The sequence below is a fragment of the Tachysurus vachellii genome, chromosome 20, assembly GCF_030014155.1.
Source record: "Tachysurus vachellii isolate PV-2020 chromosome 20, HZAU_Pvac_v1, whole genome shotgun sequence".
NCBI classification, from domain to species: domain Eukaryota; kingdom Metazoa; phylum Chordata; class Actinopteri; order Siluriformes; family Bagridae; genus Tachysurus; species Tachysurus vachellii.
In genome coordinates this window covers 20,656,283-20,673,477 of record NC_083479.1, presented here as the reverse complement: position 1 = coordinate 20,673,477, position 17,195 = coordinate 20,656,283, and the positions used below count along the sequence as shown (strand labels likewise).

Here is a 17,195-nt window from a genome sequence, read left to right as displayed (position 1 = left end):
GACAGTTTCCCGTCCGTCAGCGCGATCACGATGCTCGAGGCTTTTGTGCTCTGAGCTTTCATCTGCTCTATAACCTGAAAAATACAAACCCACAGGAGAGTGAACACACTCCATACAGCATGCGCTAAGTGACTGTTGTTACAGGAAAACAGTAATGAAATAAACGTTGTAATTTAATTAGAATCCTGATGTGTTTTTCTTTAAGTGCCAATTTACAAGCAATTACAATAGTTATTATTTTTTACATTTAAAGCATTTATAAAAAGCCCTGATCAAGAGCGACTTAGAGCTTTATCTCATTTTATACAACTGAGAAATTGAGGGTTAAGGGCCTTGATCAGGGGCCCAACAGTGGCAGCCTGGTGGACAACATTCTGATCAGTAGTCCAACACTTTACCCACTAATCAACCACATGACTTTTTATTTGTTAATTATTAGTCCATAAAACAAATTAATTCCTGTTCTCACTCAAGCTGTAGCAGCAATAAACATATAATATCTCTTAAAACCGTCTACAATCTCTCCTCTGTAGACTCCTGAAGATATCCTGTACATTTCCATAAATAATTGTCTCTGTAATGAGTCTGTCTGTGTTCTGCCCTGTTTCTGTCTGCTGGTCTGCCTTGCTGTTAATTGTTTGCTCCGCCCACTCATTGGTTACCATGGACACTAATTGAACTCCATCTCTCCCTCAGTTGTGTTGTCTTAGTCACTGATTGTCTCTGCGTTGTGATTGGTTCCTGTTTGTTATATCTACACTGTTTGTTCACTTCCCTGGTGTTGGTCGTTGTTGGATGTTTGTGTCTATGTTCCTGTTTCCCGTTTGCTCAGTGTTCTGTCCTGTTTTGCCTGCGTGTCGGTTTGCCTGTTTCTTGCTTTGGTTTAATAAAAGATTGAACTGCATTTGGATCCTCACTCGCCTTTGCCTCACCATGACAGTCTCATAGGTTACAGAAAACTTCACCACAGCAACAAGTTAGTTTATGTGCAAATCCATGTGAAGATGTTCCTATAGAAACCATAATAAACAAACTGAATGTGTGACTTTCTGACCAATCAGGTTACAGAACCCAGCCTTACCTTTTTCAGTCCCTCATGCATGTAGGTGTCACCGGCAGGTCTGATTTTACTCAGGAGCTCCAAACCCTCGTCTATAGCTGCCCTGCGAGCACAGAGGAAGCGTCACGTGAAACGTGTTGTGTTTTATTTTATTAAACTGAGATCAAACGGTTTGTTCCAGCAGGAGTGGAACAAACACTCGTACACACTGCACTCCTCTTAAAAACACACTGAACTACTAGATTAAATGAAATTACACAACTTTCATCCACTAGCCAGAAGACAGTCAGTCAGTGCAAACCTCAGCACAGGAATGAAAAACAAACCTAACATCAGTTTCCTGTTAATTAGATCACTAAATAACTTAATTACATGGTGCTCATATGGATTAGTCAACAAAAGCACTTCATTCGTTTAATGGGGCGGTGTGTATTGTTATTTTTTTTAGACTTTGCTCTAATTCCAGTGCGTGTGTGAGAGTGCACGTGTGAGTGCACGTACGTGAGTGTGTGTGTGTCTGTCACTCACCTGTCTCCAGTGAGAGGGAGAATGACTTCTGCACTCGAGGAGAACACGATAAATGAAACCCTCATCTTCGGGCTGTGAAATAAAAGCATGTAGATATTAGATGGTGTGATGAGGATAAACACATCAGTGTTCAACTCCAACTGACCTTCATCACCATTTATATTTAAAGCTATAACAATACGTTAGCGTGCACTGAAGCTGGCTGAATAACTGCTGTGGTCATGTGGTCTCACAGAGTCTGCACACACACACACACACACACAAACCGTCTGATGTTAAACATAGTAATCCGTTATTAGACTTATATTTAGTGCCCTCAGTGTGGTTTTGTTCCGTGGCTCTGAAGCTCCATCTGTTTTCAGTCTTCTTTCAGGCGCTGAATATCTCAGCCTGCTTACCTCACGAAGCGATTGGTTAACTGCTCTACAAATTCGTAGATCTCCCTCCAGTTGGTGGACACGCTGCCGGACCTGGAACGACATGCAAACTGTGTTAGGACCGAGAAGTAAACAGGCCCATAAAAGGGCTCCAGAGAGCTGCAGGAGAAAACAGGAGGCTGGAGGAAGCCAACAAAACCAACAGGGAATAATAGATACAGAGATGTGTGTGAATGTGAGACACATTCAAATCTGGGTAACGTCGGTGAATAGATAGAGAGATTTCGACCAAGAGAAAGAGAGAACAAAAAAATGCGTTCTTTGGACAGAGAGAGAAAAATCATAAGAGATAAACACAAAGACAAAGAAAAATATACAGAGAGACAGAAAGATGATTAAAAAAGTGAGAAAATGGCAGAACAAGTGAGAGAATAAAGGGAAAGCGAGTTTATTTATATAGCACATTCCATACACAATGGTATGAAATGCTTTACATAAAAGAAAGTAAAATAATCATAATGATTTAGCACGTCTGATCTCTTCTGGAATCTGATTCCAACTGGATATAACTGGAAGCCAGTGTAAGGACCTGAGGACAGATTGTGAGACAGACAAATTGCAAGAAAACATTGAAGAGACAGGTTGCTGGAAAAAGACAGAGACATGGGGTGGGGGGTGGTGGGGGCGGGCGGCTGAGACAGAGATGGAGAGAACAAGATGAAAGGACAGGTTGTGGGAGTTCTCTAAGGAAGAGAGAGACAGACAGGCAGGTAGTGAGACAGCTAGAGAGAGAAGAAGAGATGGACAGACAAGTAGTGGGAGAAAGACAGACAGACAGACATGCAGTATGGAGGACGGAGAAGCAGGACGAAGGAGCCGTGTACAGTATGGAGGATTGCGGGGTTACAGGGTGTTTACATTATTAAAGAGTGTGAAGCAAGAGAGTGTGTACGGTACAGGATGGTGGAGCAGGACGGAGGAGGGCGGAGCAGACAAACTACGCCGCTATTTGGAACATCACTCCACACCCTGAGGAGCATCTGTTTAAAGCAGCACACTGACGAGCTTGAGATGGCACACTGTCGTCTGTCTAATAACACTGACGCTTCCACCCAAAGCTCACAGCTCTCATGTTAATAATCATAATAATAATAATAATAATAATAATGTTAATCGTTCATATAACGAGTTTATTATTATTATTATTGTTATTATTATTATTATTATTATTATTATTTATGTAGTACTAGTGATAGTATATTTATTTATTTATTTATTACTTATCAAGAGCGAAGTCTATCAGTGAAACATCAGCACTGGTTCACAGACATAAGACAGATCTGAAGCAGTTGTGAGTTTTGGGCAGATGGTTACTGTTGTTGGACTGTTGTTGTTGTTGTTGTTGTTATTATTATTATTAATGTTGTTATTATTGTTGTTGTTATTATTGTTGTTGTGCGGTGGGCGTGGCTGCACTCACCTGTCCAGGACAAAGTATAAATCAAAAGCTCCATGGCAGGACTCGTCCTCTCCTGAACACACACACACGCACACACACACAGCCAGCGCGCACAGGCGGATAAACCGAACCGTTGCTGCGCTCGCGCGCATTTCTCCGTACGGTTACACCACGGACGTTCACGTGCACTTTGTAAAGGAGCTTCAAAAAAACCCCAGACAAAAAAAAAAAAGACAAGAACTACGACAATAAACAGCTCCTCACAATAAATGGCATGCTTTCCGAACACAGTAGTGAAGTCGGAACTGTACAAAGCTTTGGTCCAACAGCGCGCGCTTCCATAATTAACATAATAATAAATAATAAATATAGACTTCTTTTTTTTTAAGTAGGTAAATCTCCATTGCACGAATCCTTTAATCCATTCTAGCTTCCTGCGACTGATTGTAGAGTCCTGAGATCCCACAAACCGTGATTGTGTGTGCGTGTGTGTGTGCGCGTGCGCGAAAACAGCGCCCTCTACCGAATTGATACACGTTTGTCTTTAAATCTCTACATTTCAACACACTTTATTAAAGGATTTACTAATGTGCGCTTTTATTTCCTTAAACTGCATCATGTTAGTAACGATAAAGTCAAACTTCAACATGAAACACGTCAACATATGTTTATTTTCACACATTTCCGATGTGTTCAGTGATTTTGGTGCTAATTTGTCAATCAGGACTGTGAGAAGTTGCTAGTGCTGTATATTGGAGCACAGAGTTGAAATATTGGAGTGATTTGGGAATATTTTTATTGATAGAACAGTGTCTGTACGTCACAATATGATCCAGGTCATCACACTAACATTGATAAACTTAATCATCTAACTAGCTTAGCACACCGGTTCAACGTTCCCAGGTAGCACACCTTTATCCTCTACTGTTATGTGATTGGTCCAATACTGATTACTTAGTGACATCACAAACCCAAAGAAAGCCCTGAACCAGTTTTACAGACTTAAGAAGTTATGATAAATTCTGTTTTAAAAGGAAACTGTATATTTATTAAATTTAGCAAAATTTAGAGTGTTTTGAACCAAACCACCAAATGTAATTTCGAGTAAATTCGACAGGACTAAGAAAAGAAAAGTAACCTGAACAAATCTCTCTGTTCCTGAATTGTTACTATACTTTATCTTTGATACCTTATCTTTCATAATCCACGGTCATGCCAACCTCTTGTTATTTCTTGGTACCCAATCGTCCATCTCCTGCTTCTCATCTCTAACATTGATCTCAGTTCCTGTGAAATTCTGTGAAAACTCCTCAGGAATGTGATGCTGGTGTTAATTCTTTATCCTAAAGCTTAGAATTTCAGCATGTTGTTTTGTTGAAGTATCTTTATTCTGAATTGATGCTTAAATTCGACTTTCTGTATCGTGAAATTTCTGAGCTTCAGCCCATGGTAAGAAGTTTGCCAGAGAGCTGGAGAAAAGCCAAAAGAAGTCTAAAGAAGTGCAGCGTACGCTTAAATGAGACGTTCTTTACACACAGGTGGAAGTGAAAGAGGGATTTATTTCCCATTCCCAAAGAGTCCAATGTGGATAAATGAAAAGACTCACTGGCATAAAATAGTGGCAGCAGCAAGACCAGAATGATCAACGAGCACAGTCAATCCTGAGGCCGCTTAACATGTTGCCGTGACAGCCCCGTTCCTGTCCGAGTTCTGGACTTGAATTTGAGTCCATCTTTTGTAAATCTATGCCACAGTGACATGTTTATAATACAACTATAATATATTTTCTCATGATTTATTTAAATAGATGTTATGCATTAGAATCTAGCAATTTGTGAGCCAGCCTAAAAATGGTGAGGTCAGTAGGCCACAGAAAAATAGCAAGCTATGTATGATGTGCACAAAATGGCCAAGCAGTTAGAAACTGAAAACAATGCAAAATAAGCTAAACCAGCCAAAAAAAGTGAGCCAGCCAGGATTTGCAAAGAACAGCAAGCCTTATAGGCCAGAGAGGGTAAAAAATAGCAAGACAGACAGGGCTTGAACAGAAATGTCAAGAAAGTTAGGACACAGAAAAAAAGTAAAAAAGCAATGGTGAGCCAGACAGGACCTGTAAAATTGATAAGGCAGAGATAAACTGTATGAAATGATAATTCAAAAGTCAGTGAAAAGTCAGTCAGGGCCTGCAGAAAAGGCAATCAGACAAGAGTGTGATAAATGTGGGCCAGCCAAAGACTAGAAAAAAGACCAGGTAGATAATGCAAAACAATAAGGCAGACAAGACCTGTCAAAAAAAAAAAGGAGAGCCAGCCAGTAGCACACTGACAAGACGGAATGACATCACACACACTTTAAAGATGATCCAAATCTAATGATGAATTAGAGCTAGAGCTGCACATGAACATGATAGAGAGCTGTAGTTGATGAGCTTTTGCGTAACTTTCTGAAGATATCATAAATGTTCACAAAGCCACGAACAACCTTTTGAAATAACCCCTGCACGTTGACTTAAAGGGGTTGGGCTAATTTCCTGAAATAAAATAACTAGCAAGACCTGTTATATGGCAATATTGTGAATCAGTCTGTCAGGTACTAATGTTTCTTTGAAGCAATGGGATTAAATTAGATTAGATTACAGGTCACAATTGAAACTTTAACTTCCCCTTCGACACAGTAAATAACTTCATTTACACAATCAACAAACTGAACGAGGCAGAATGATATGTTTAGAGCTTCTTTATAAGTCAATGTTCAGATTATATACACACACGGCCACTGAGTCCATAGAAAAACACTTAAATGTCATATAAAACATAGAAATACATTTTACGGCTTACGGTTGTAACAGAAGAGGTCAGCCAGCGACAGGCTCTTCATTTATACATGAGATTATAACACTTATAACACATTACTAAGCTTACACAAGCTGTTTGATATGAGGTACATGAGATGAGATGAACACTTTTCTCTACTCCGGAGCTGTGATGAGAATCCAGTCTCATTATTCATTTCAGAGAAAAATATGATACGAAAATTCTTCATATAAACAAAACGCTTTGTGCAGTGTATCACTTTTTCATTTCTGTCAGGACCGACTCTCCTGATGCTCCCGGACTTCAGCGCCTACATCCTGCTGAGAGACGACCTGCAACACAGACAACGTACGACATCAGAAATAAAGTATACCATCGTCTAAAACGTGTCCGGTGAAAGTTTAAAGACGTGTTCGCTGTCCTTTTAGCACAGAGTTGCTAATAACGTGGCTAACAGGCGTTCATTAGTCTTTGTTACACCACTTGCATATTAAATATTTCTGTGTTTAATAATGATTTCAAACGATTCTACCTTCAAGATTCAGGCCACGCCTCCTAACCAAAAGATTCAAGCAAGAGCTACGATTTAATTATTTTTTTTTTATTTCTGTCTGTGATGTCATTAACGCACCACCACATGCTCGAAGGTTACAAGAGGATGTTAATATTTAGCTAATCTGAATGCTAGGAAGTTAACTTTTTTATTTGCACTACTGTACATGTGATGCAAGTCCTCACCTGAGGGATCGGCGCGTGTCTCTCTCCAGGTTGTTCTCTGGTCCTTCGCTCTCATAGGAGGCCAACTGCAGCTCTGAAACAGTCAGAATCGCTACGTTAGCTCGTTCGAATACGTTAGCGTTTCTATAGTAATTCACAGAGACGTGTTCATCAGATGATTCACATGAATAAATTACAAAATCGTTAATAAGGAGAATTTTTTTTTGTAGGTGAAGTAGAAGAAAGAAAACCGCTATATATCCGAATGCTTTATTCTTTATGTCTTTATCCCTTCAGAACAAAACGAATGAACTCTTACCGTCATCTGTGAAGACGGACACGCCGATGAGGTACTGCAGAGTTTTTCTGTCTCTCTCAAATGGACAGATCACCTGCCTCCAGGCCAGAAACTCGTTCACCTGCCTCGCCAGTTCCCAGAATTTCTGTCACGAGAAAACAAAATCAGGTCACAAACTGCTCATCTCACTCACTCACTCATTCACTACCGCTTATCCAAACTACCTCGGGTCACGGGGAGCCTGTGCCTATCTCAGGCGTCATCGGGCATCAAGGCAGGATACACACTGGACGGAGTGCCAACCCATCACAGGGCACACACACACACTCTCATTCACTCACGCACTCACACACTATGGACAATTTTCCAGAGATGCCAATCAACCTACCATGCATGTCTTTGGACCGGAGGAAACCGGAGTACCCGGAGGAAACCCCCGAGGCACGGGGAGAACGTGCAAACTCCACACACACAAGGCGGAGGCGGGAATCGAACCCCCAACCCTGGAGGTGTGAGGGGAACGTGCTAACCACTAAGACACCGTGACCCCCATCACAAACTGCTGAAATCACTAAATAAAACACAATAAACACACAAACACAAAAAAATAAAATTTACCTCAAAGTTGATGTGTCCGTTAGGCAGTCGACTGGCGCAGCCCTCGTTAAGGAAGTAGATATCCTTAATGAACAAGCTGAAGAATGGAATAACGATCTGGAAAAAAGTAGATAAAGATAAATCAGTTATCTATTCTGAGGATTGGTCACTAAATACAGTCACAGGTTTGTAAATCTGATCTTCCTGTTGCCTTTTGTCATAAACAGAGTTTAAGAAGAAGCCGTTTCTACTTTTAGAGAACAGTTTAAACAAAGGCAGGTGTGTGAAGCTAAAACTGCGCTAACTGCAACGTCCACACGATGGCACTTCAGAGCCACAGCATCCCTGACCGTCTGGATTCCGTCTCAGATTGTACAAATGTTTAACACTGAAGCTGTAAATGTTCAAACCATAACCATAGTAATAAGGATGTGATTTGAGACCCAGCACTGGTTTATTTATTCACTTTGCTAGTCCATGGTGTTCGACTGCCTTTAATATTTACACTTTAATAATTAACACTCTTGGGTGTTTCACAGTCTCTATTGTCTCGTCTTCAACTTGTCCAAAATGCTGCTGCTCGATTGTTAACTGGAACAACGAAGAGGGAACATATTTCACCAGTGATGATCTCTCTTCACTGGCTTCCAGTTAAATTCCGTATTCATTTTAAGACACTGCTGTTCCATCAGCAGGCTCCATCCTATATCTCTGATCTCCTTCTGTTACAGTGTAATTTCTCTAGCGAACTTCGGGCAAGTGGTAGTCTTCAGTTGACTGTTCCTAGGACTCGACTGAAATACCACCCTATATAAGAACAGCACCAACATACGCAGATTTTAAGTCTCTTCTTAAAACTTATCTTTTTACTGTTGTGTATGATCGTAGGTAAGTTCACTGGTATAACCTTAGTCTATTATCTGTTGTTGTGTCCTATGTTGACTTTTGCATTTTGTATCTTGTTTTGTATTTTATTATATGCTTAAATTCTGTACAGCACTTTGGCCAAAAGCTGTTGTTTTTAAATGTGCCCTATAAATAAAGTTGACTTGACTTGACTGGTATTGTATCACGCAGATACAGTGTTCATACATGAGGAGGAGGACGACTGATGTTCTGAGGATAGACGCTGCAGTCGACTTTATACGAACAGTTTAATGAAAGAACAACTGAGACTAAAAGGCTCAGAAAAGATTTCACCGTCTCTGGAACTCAATGGCGACTTAAATTTATCTTCCTTTATTTTGGACTCGATACCGACTCAGAAAGTCTTTTAACATTCATCTGGAACTCTGAATGATCTCCAGATCTACTCCTGCTCTTGGACCTGAGGATGGTGACAGTCCTACATTTATATTAACACCTTAAAAAATCTGAGAGATGATAAGATCATGTCACCCAGACCTTAGTGCCTTTCTCACTGCAACACCTCTACATTATTCCTCCTTCTGTAACCTATAATTATGACTGTGTGTGTGTGTGTGTGTGTGTGTGTGTGTTTAATGAGTAAACCTGCCTTTTCTCTGGTGGTGTGAGCCGTAGCTGATCTCTGAGTGGCTCCACGCAGTGCGGTACGGTAGCTGTAGAAGTTATTGGACGGATCCATTTGATGCTAAAAAAAAAACAAAAACAATGATCCAGAATGTAAGACTGAAAAAAACAAAACAACAACAATAAAAAAAATTAAAAGCGAAATCCGTGCTATAAACACCAGGACGTCTCACCTCCAGGATGTCGAACTTGTCCGTGTTGACTTTGCCCCATGTTTTCTTCAGCCTGGACACGGGGCTCATGTTCATCCCAGCTGTGGAAACAAATCCAGGTTAACGTATTAACACACAGGTTTATTAGGTGTTTATAAGCATCGAGGGTTAACGTAATAAAACGTCACTCACTGATTATAGCCATTAAGGAGTTAAAGTTGCCGATGTTGAAGCATTCCCGAGCCACGTCGATGAAAAACTCCAACACTCGAGCTCTGTGCTTCTTCTTCACCGGCTAATGCACATGAGGAGAAAGAACACGGACGTTAGTGGATGCAGAACAGATTATCAGTTTCTGGAAGGACTTCACAGACTGAACCGAGGAGAAAAATTAAAGAAGAGTGTAAAGAGGAGTGTTAAAGGAGGAAGGTGGAGAATAGACTCGCTCACAATAACCCGAGAGAGCTGTGGAGTGGTGTGAGAGCCTTCACGGGCCGTGGAAGAATTTAAATCTGTTCTAAACATGTGGCTTCTGCCCAATTGTCAGGGATCAGCGCAGATCTGTCAGGGATCAGCGCGGACTTTTGGACACGTGCTATTGTTTGTTTGTTTTTGTCACGTGTCTGCCCCGCCTTCGTCTGCTCCTCCCTGTCTCCACACCTGGTCCCCATTGTGTGATTGACTTGTCTGTGTATATATGTGAGCATTCATTAGTTACGTTAGTTCCCCGTGTAGTGTGGATATGTTTGTTTGTCTTCCTTATGTATTAAACCCCTTTCATTTGAAGCTATCCTGTGTACGGGTCTGTCTCCTTCCTTCCGTATCCAGGGCATGACACCAATCGCACCCCATCCCAGTACATCAACCCTCCTCCTCCTCATCCTCCATTATTCCACCATATACCTGAAGCATTCTTTGGTAAAAAAAAAAAAAATTCCTTCAGGATTAATAAAGTTCAATTTTATCTTATCTTAAACCCCACACATGCAGCAGGGGGCGCCACGGCGTTACTAACAGCAGAGACGATAAAGAGGCGGAGATTTCTGTGAAATGATGCAGTTGAACTCGTTTTGGCTAGATCACGCTGAAAATCGCTCCGATATCTACGCCCCGTCTTTCCCGAGATGTTTGTTTTTTTTTCACACTAAAATGCTCACCAAGCAGATTTCTGTGGCCACCAGGTAACTGAGCCGATTGAACCACTCCACGTAGGCTTCCAGATTACTGACTCTCCTTTTACTGAAAAAACTCTGAGGAGAAAAAAAAGAACAATTTCAGATTGTTTTTTTCAACAATGTCACAATAATCTCAGGAGACAAGATCGAAACATCAATCGACACATCGATCGACACATCAATCGACACATCGATCGACACGTCAATCCAACAAAAGAAATAAATGAAATACGATGACATTAAATTACAGATTAAATATTTTTTTTAAATATTTTTTGAGACTGTTCAGTCGTGACTTGGTGGACATCTCTAATTGGTTCAGTGGTGAAAGACTCTCCCCCCCGCCCCCATGTTGAGGGAATAAACTCACCTTGTGATTATCAGCAGGTCTTTTCTGAATGAACGCCTGGACGAACTCCTCGGGGCCGATGTAGTCCAGTTTCTCCTGTAATGGAAACGTGACAAATTGATCAGAATGTTTCGCTCTGATTGGTCAGAAGCTGTTGATTAATTATGACTGCAGTGCAGCAGCAAATCTCTAAGTTATTGTTTCTATGGTAACGGCTCGTTCGCAGGGACCGGATCTGTTTTACGTATACATTATTTAATGTGTAAATAAACAAATAAATAAATAAACTCAGAAATTTCTAAATTCCGACTAGAGTTGTCTTTGTTCTACTTGTTTTCATTAATGTGTTAATATCGAGCTAACGTTAGCTTGCCATCCCATAATACTAGCTCGAGTAGCTGTCTCATTGCCACGCGAAGCTCTCGTTTCCCTTCGCTCACCATTTCGATGTGTGTGAGCTGCTGAGCGAGGATGAACGGGTCGTCACACACGCTCAGGATACACTCCTCCCTCCGCACGTGCTGCTTCGCCTTCAGAGCAGACGACTTGTCCCCTGCACACGAGGACGAGGACGTGGACGGTGACGCCGTGACCGGCGTGCTGGACGTCACCAGAGACTCCTCGTACTGTCCCAGGATGGTGAGTTTGCGCAGAAGTCGCTGGATCAGACGCTGCATCGCTCTCCGAGACAACTACAGAACATCAGAACACAACGTGAGGACTTTATTAACACAACGTGAGCGAGAAAGCTGGAGCTGAGGAACAGAAAGATCAAATCAAACGCCTGGGCTCTGGCTCTTATAGGAAACTAATCAACAGGTAACTGTTAGCACCTTACAGCTACAGCTTAACCTCTGACACTGGTGACTCCTTGCATATGCGAATGCCCGCGATGTGGGGTGTGTCTCTGTGACTGAGTGGTTACTATAGAAACCATAATATAGAAACATGGGACAACACATTCTGACCAATCAAAATACAGTGAGTATTAATTAATAACAATTGAAATGCCAAACGCATGGCTCTTCTCCCACCTGCACTGTGTTACACAAGAGTTCAGCATCTTTCTATCAGGGAATTATTGTGATATGTTTGATACATCTGTCGTATTGTCCAACTGTGTGAGAGCACGTCCACTATGTTTCCTGCGTCCTCCACCAACGCACAAGCCACACTAACGCACGTGTCATAGACATCTGACTGACTGCGTTGCTAAGCAACAATTAGAGAGAGAAATCGAGAGAGAGAGACAGAGAGAGAGACAGAGAGAGAGAGGCAGAGAGAGAGAGAGAAAGAGAGAGAGAGAGACAGAGAGAGAGACAGAGAGAGAGATAGAAACAGAGACAGAGAGACAGAGAGAGACAGATACAGAGAGAGAGAGAGACAGAGAGAGAGATAGAGAAAGACAGAGAGAGACACACACAGAGAGACAGAGAGAGACAGAGAGAGAGAGATAGAGAGAGAGACAGAGAGAGAGAGACACAGGACACAGAGAGAGACACAGAGAGAGACAGAGAGTGAGAGACAGAGAGAGAAAGAGAGAGTGAGAGACCTTGATTTCATGTTTGCATAAATACATGATGGTGTCATCATTCACGAGAGGCATGACATCATCTGTGGAGGTCAGAGATAAAAGAGGTGGTTCTGACCTCATCCCCAAACGCCAGCCGGTGCGTCATCTCCTTCAGGCTGCGCATCATTCGCTCCTCCCGGAAATCGTACGGAAACGTCTCCGTCCACTCCGTGAGCAGCTGCACGATCTTTGGTGCGATGTCTCGGATTCGCTTCTGTTAAAACAAAAATTAAACAGGAAACGATTTTAACATCACATCCTTTTTTTATTAAAGTAAACAACACACCATACTTTTTATCCATTTATAGCTACATTAAAGCGTAAAACCTTAAACGTTTTTCAGAGTTTTGACTAGGTTTTATTTTTTCTCCTCATAAACCAATCAAATTCTGACACATAAACCAAAGCCCCACCCACAACCCCAAGTCCATTCCATTTCCACTTAAAAATAAACTTTTTTGCTAAACTATTATATATATATTATTGCATTGATTGTTTAAATAAACACACATATTTCTACAGAGATTAATAACACAGAGATCTGATGATTTTGTGATATTCGCACCTTATCGATCTGAGGGTCTCCGACTCGGTGATGCTCCACACACAGGTAACACACCCTGGACATGAGATCTAACGGATGCAGGAAGAGACGTGAGCTCAGCAGGAAGGTGAAGATGTACGACCTCTGAAATACAACACAAACAAGTCAGTGTGATAAACACACACAATCCCTGAAAACAGATACGAGCGGAAGAAGAGAAACGAGAGGCGGCACTGAAATGGAACGAGCTTTAAACCGACGAATGTGGATAAAAATAATGACTAGTGCCACAATACATTAATTTATCAATGTTTAACTTTTTTGAGATTTTACCGACAAAAAGTTGCCAAAACTGTAAAAAAATCAATGACAGTAACACAGGTTTACATTAACACGCTCCGTGTAATACGTTAGCGTTTCTATGGTAACCGCTCGATCACTGGGACTCGTATACGTATCCGTACGTGTTCATGCGCCGACCCTTCATATGATCAAATAAAAAAATGATTTGAGACTTTCTGCAAGGACAATAAACGTTAGACATTTTACATGTACGGAAGGAGTCTCCGGTATCGGAGGTAAAGCTGTACATTCTCTGACATCTTTAAAACAGACGAGTTTATGTTTTGTTTCAAGCTGCTTTAACATAAGCGGTAACAGAAACCGACACAAACTATGAATGAAAAAAATGTACCAATTTTAATAAGTAAAAATTGTAATCGTAGGAAAATCCTTGTGGTATAAGAGAAATAAAACACTTCGATATGCTGTTATGGCTTAGTAAAGCTAACAGTTTTCAGTAGCTCGACTTTAGTCGTTATTGTCTCTTACATCAGGTGAATAGTCCACAGTAGGGACGAGGTGCTGTATGAGAGCCTCGAGTGATCCGGATACCAGGTTGTTGTCGTGATACCTCAGCCCTTCGTAGCTCTCCTCCACAGGTTTGTAGCGAGTATGACCTCCTCCATACGGGTTCTGAGGAACCGTGAACGGCGTCGTCTGAGGCATCCTGAAGTCCTGAGGGACAAACAAACATCAATCAATGCTCAGCAGTCAAAGTCTCTTAATGCTGTCATGAGATTAGAGTAAAGTCCAGCGATGATTCTGTATGTCGATGTATTTACTTTAGAAACAGGAAGTTAGACTGGAAGCCAGTAGGGTTTTAGATATAAGTAGCTAAATACGCTAATATCCAATTTCTAAGTTATTGGAAGGAGAATAACCTTCAGGGAACAAATTAGGTTTACATATACAACAAACTAGCTGCTAGTGTAGAGCAAGATATAGGGGCGGGGCTAACATCTGAGTCGAGCATCTGATTGGACGCAAACTAGCCATATCTACAAGACACTTTATTAGGAACACCTGCACACCTGTTCAAGAGTGTCATCATCTTCTGATGGTTCGTATTCGATTTTCTGGTGTGAAAGCGTCTCGTTATCAAGAAGAACGTGGAGATTTTTTAATGCTGACAGGAAGGTGACAATAACTCGATCGATTAGATTGTGAGCAGAAAAGCATCTCAAAATGCACAACAAACTACAACAGCAGAAAGGTTTCGCTCCTGTCAGCTATTCGGAAAACAAGATCTGGAAAATAAGATTAGACAAGGTTTTTCTGCTGTGTGTGTGTACGATATCACCGGGAGTTCAAGAGTAAAGAAAAAACCTCTTGACATTTTCATTCAGGAGCAAGACACACACCTATATTAGTACTTCCTGTTAATTATTAATCGCCTCCGTCTCCTTTATGACCGACTTCACATAGTAAAACCATTTCACAACCTAAAATAAAAAAACAACCCAAACCTAACTTGGTTTACTGTGGTGGAATTGAGTAACATTCAGGAAACTAATATCTGTACAACACACACATTAATCATCACACTGCCACAATAATGCTGCTTTCTTCTGTTAAAAGAAGTCGTAATAATGACAGAAAAGATGTGTAAAATGCTGAGGGAGCATTAAGGGAAGAAAGGAAACAAAAAACAGGTTTAAAAAACACAGCCATGCAGTCAGACGGGGTAAATATTTCACATAATGACCCACTGATGACTGACTGATGACTGACTCACTCATCCGGCTGGGCTGGAAATCAGCAGCAGCAAAAACAGGTTGGAGAAGAGAAAAACAAACCGAAATAACAACATGGATGAACTCTTAACAAAGCTAAGAAGTGAGCACTAAAGCACTGGAGACATATATGTATTTAAAATCGGATTAAAATTTATAAAAAAAAAAAAAACAAACAAAAAAAACAGCAGGAAGATTTGAATTAGGTTAAAGGTGCTTTACACAACATTAATGCATGAAGACCCTGGAATAACTAATACTGATATTAATGCTGTTATTAATGCTGTAATTAATGCTGTTATTAAAGCTGCTATTAATAATGTTATTAATGCTGTTATTAATACTTTGTAAAATGAACTTTGTCATGATTTGAGCAATACAACTGCACAATATCCTATATAGCACCCACCCAAGGTGAGAATAAACTGTATATACTGGTATTAATGCTCTTATTAATACTGTTATTAATGCTGTAATGCTGTTATTAATACTGTTATTAAAGCTGCTATTAATAATGTTATTAATGCTGTTATTAATGCTGTAATGCTGTAACTAATGCTGTTATTACAGATGCTATTAATAATGTTATTAATGCTGTTATTAATACTGTTATTAATGCTGTAATGCTGTTATTAATGCTGTTATTAATAATGTTATTAATGCTGTTATTAATGCTGTTATGAATACTGTTATTAATACTTTTTAAAATGAACTTTGTCATGATTTGAGCAATAACACTGCACAATATCCCATATAACACCCACCCAAGGTGAGAATAAACTGTAAACTTACCAAAGTAAATAAAGTCAATCACAGACTTGACTGTAACCGAAAACCGACAAAAAAATACACGATTAAAACTCGCAAATGTTGCGCTTTATTTTCTATCTCCTTCTTCCAGTCGAAACAAATGAAACTCCGAGTTGATTCCGAGTTTATAAAGCTAAAATCCGTGTTGTCCAAACTTCCATTGTCTCACGGTCTAAAGATCCAGTTTCACTCCAGCAGCAGAACAACTGCAGGGAGCATTAAGAGGGAAACCGGGACACAAGATCCCGCCCACTACTCAGAAGCAGACCAATAAGCTTACCGAACAGCGAAGCTCGGACGTGTACAGAGTTCTGATTGGTCCTCAGGACGTCTGTCATTGTTCAAAACACGAGTGGGAGTTTGTGGAGAGAAGCTCCTTTTTTTTTTAGCGCAAGGTCGCAGAAAAGTGGTAAACAGCGTAATCATGAACACATTAATCATGTAGTAATCATTTAAATCTATAAAATGTTAAAGATAGGAAAATAATCTGATATTTTTTTTTTTTAGCTCATTTCATATCTGAGGTTCTCAGTTATCGCTAATAGTTCATGGATTCACAAACATAACATTTCCTTCTATAATATAATATAATATAATATAATATAATATAATATAATATAATATAATATAAATAATATAATATAATATAATATAATCTTATATTATATTATATTATACTATAATATAATATAATATAATCTTATATTATATTATATTATACTATAATATAATATAATCTTATATTATATTATATTATACTATAATATATTATATTATAGTATAATATAATATAGTATAATATAATAATATAATATAATCCTTAACACAATAGCACAAACACTAAAACAACAACCTAAGGACAAAGTTTATGCCACAATATAATCTACTGTATGTGTGATGTTTCACAGACGTTGTTTCATTGTTAAATAAAATTTAAATAAATTGTTAATAAAATTATCACAAGTGAAGACAAAAATAGAGGCGTTTGAGGGAAATAATGAACAAAAGGGTGAACTAATCAAGCATTTTCACAAAGTGTTTCATTCAACTTCATCAATAAGAGTCAATAAGAGTATAATAAGAATACTATTCAATACAATAAGAATATCCCATCCTC

General features: G+C 39.8%; 2 protein-coding genes across 4 annotated transcripts in view; both read right to left on the bottom strand.

Moving 5' to 3' along the window:
• antxr2b (ANTXR cell adhesion molecule 2b) overlaps positions 1 to 3,901 on the bottom strand; it is a 12,074-nt gene extending 8,173 nt beyond the window's left edge. Inside the window, exons 1-5 of one of the 2 annotated variants that reach the window (XM_060896184.1) lie at positions 3,446 to 3,901; positions 1,987 to 2,058; positions 1,589 to 1,660; positions 1,082 to 1,163; positions 1 to 74 (exon numbers count right to left, since the gene is read on the bottom strand). The exon at positions 1 to 74 is cut by the window's left edge and continues 31 nt beyond it. In XM_060896184.1, coding sequence (XP_060752167.1) covers positions 1 to 74; positions 1,082 to 1,163; positions 1,589 to 1,660; positions 1,987 to 2,058; positions 3,446 to 3,576 — 431 coding nt within the window. In that variant the 5' untranslated portion in view covers positions 3,577 to 3,901. Of the gene's footprint in view, positions 75 to 1,081; positions 1,164 to 1,588; positions 1,661 to 1,854; positions 1,900 to 1,986; positions 2,059 to 3,445 lie in introns of those variants that run through there. The other variant, XM_060896185.1, reaches the window with a different exon arrangement.
• A 2,244-nt stretch (positions 3,902 to 6,145) lies between these two features.
• Positions 6,146 to 16,287, bottom strand: rasgef1bb (RasGEF domain family, member 1Bb). 2 transcript variants are annotated; one of them, XM_060896047.1, is made up of 14 exons: positions 16,061 to 16,287; positions 14,025 to 14,210; positions 13,215 to 13,337; positions 12,726 to 12,863; positions 11,517 to 11,768; positions 11,098 to 11,172; positions 10,710 to 10,802; positions 9,745 to 9,847; positions 9,574 to 9,653; positions 9,366 to 9,461; positions 7,871 to 7,966; positions 7,274 to 7,397; positions 6,976 to 7,048; positions 6,146 to 6,569 (listed from the first exon to the last, which is right to left on the bottom strand). In XM_060896047.1, exons 2-14 carry the CDS (start codon positions 14,199 to 14,201, stop codon positions 6,548 to 6,550), a joined length of 1,452 nt encoding a protein of 483 aa, XP_060752030.1. In that variant the 5' UTR covers positions 14,202 to 14,210; positions 16,061 to 16,287; the 3' UTR covers positions 6,146 to 6,547. The 2 variants fall into 2 exon arrangements, with proteins under 2 accessions (XP_060752030.1, XP_060752031.1); XM_060896048.1 differs by lacking the exon at positions 6,146 to 6,569 and having other exon boundaries at positions 6,972 to 7,048.
• Between the last annotated feature and the right edge of the window lie 908 nt (positions 16,288 to 17,195).

Excerpts from the sequence above, each read along its gene's own strand:
- rasgef1bb (XM_060896047.1), bottom strand. The coding sequence starts at position 14,201 with ATGCCTCAGACGACGCCGTTCACGGTTCCTCAGAACCCGTATGGAGGA. Across the intron at positions 9,462-9,573 it reads ACAAGTTCGACATCCTGGAG|CATCAAATGGATCCGTCCAA; the intron begins GTGAGACGTCCT and ends TTTTTTTTTTAG. Across the intron at positions 7,049-7,273 it reads GTCCGTCTTCACAGATGACG|AGCTGCAGTTGGCCTCCTAT; the intron begins GTAAGAGTTCAT and ends TGACTGTTTCAG.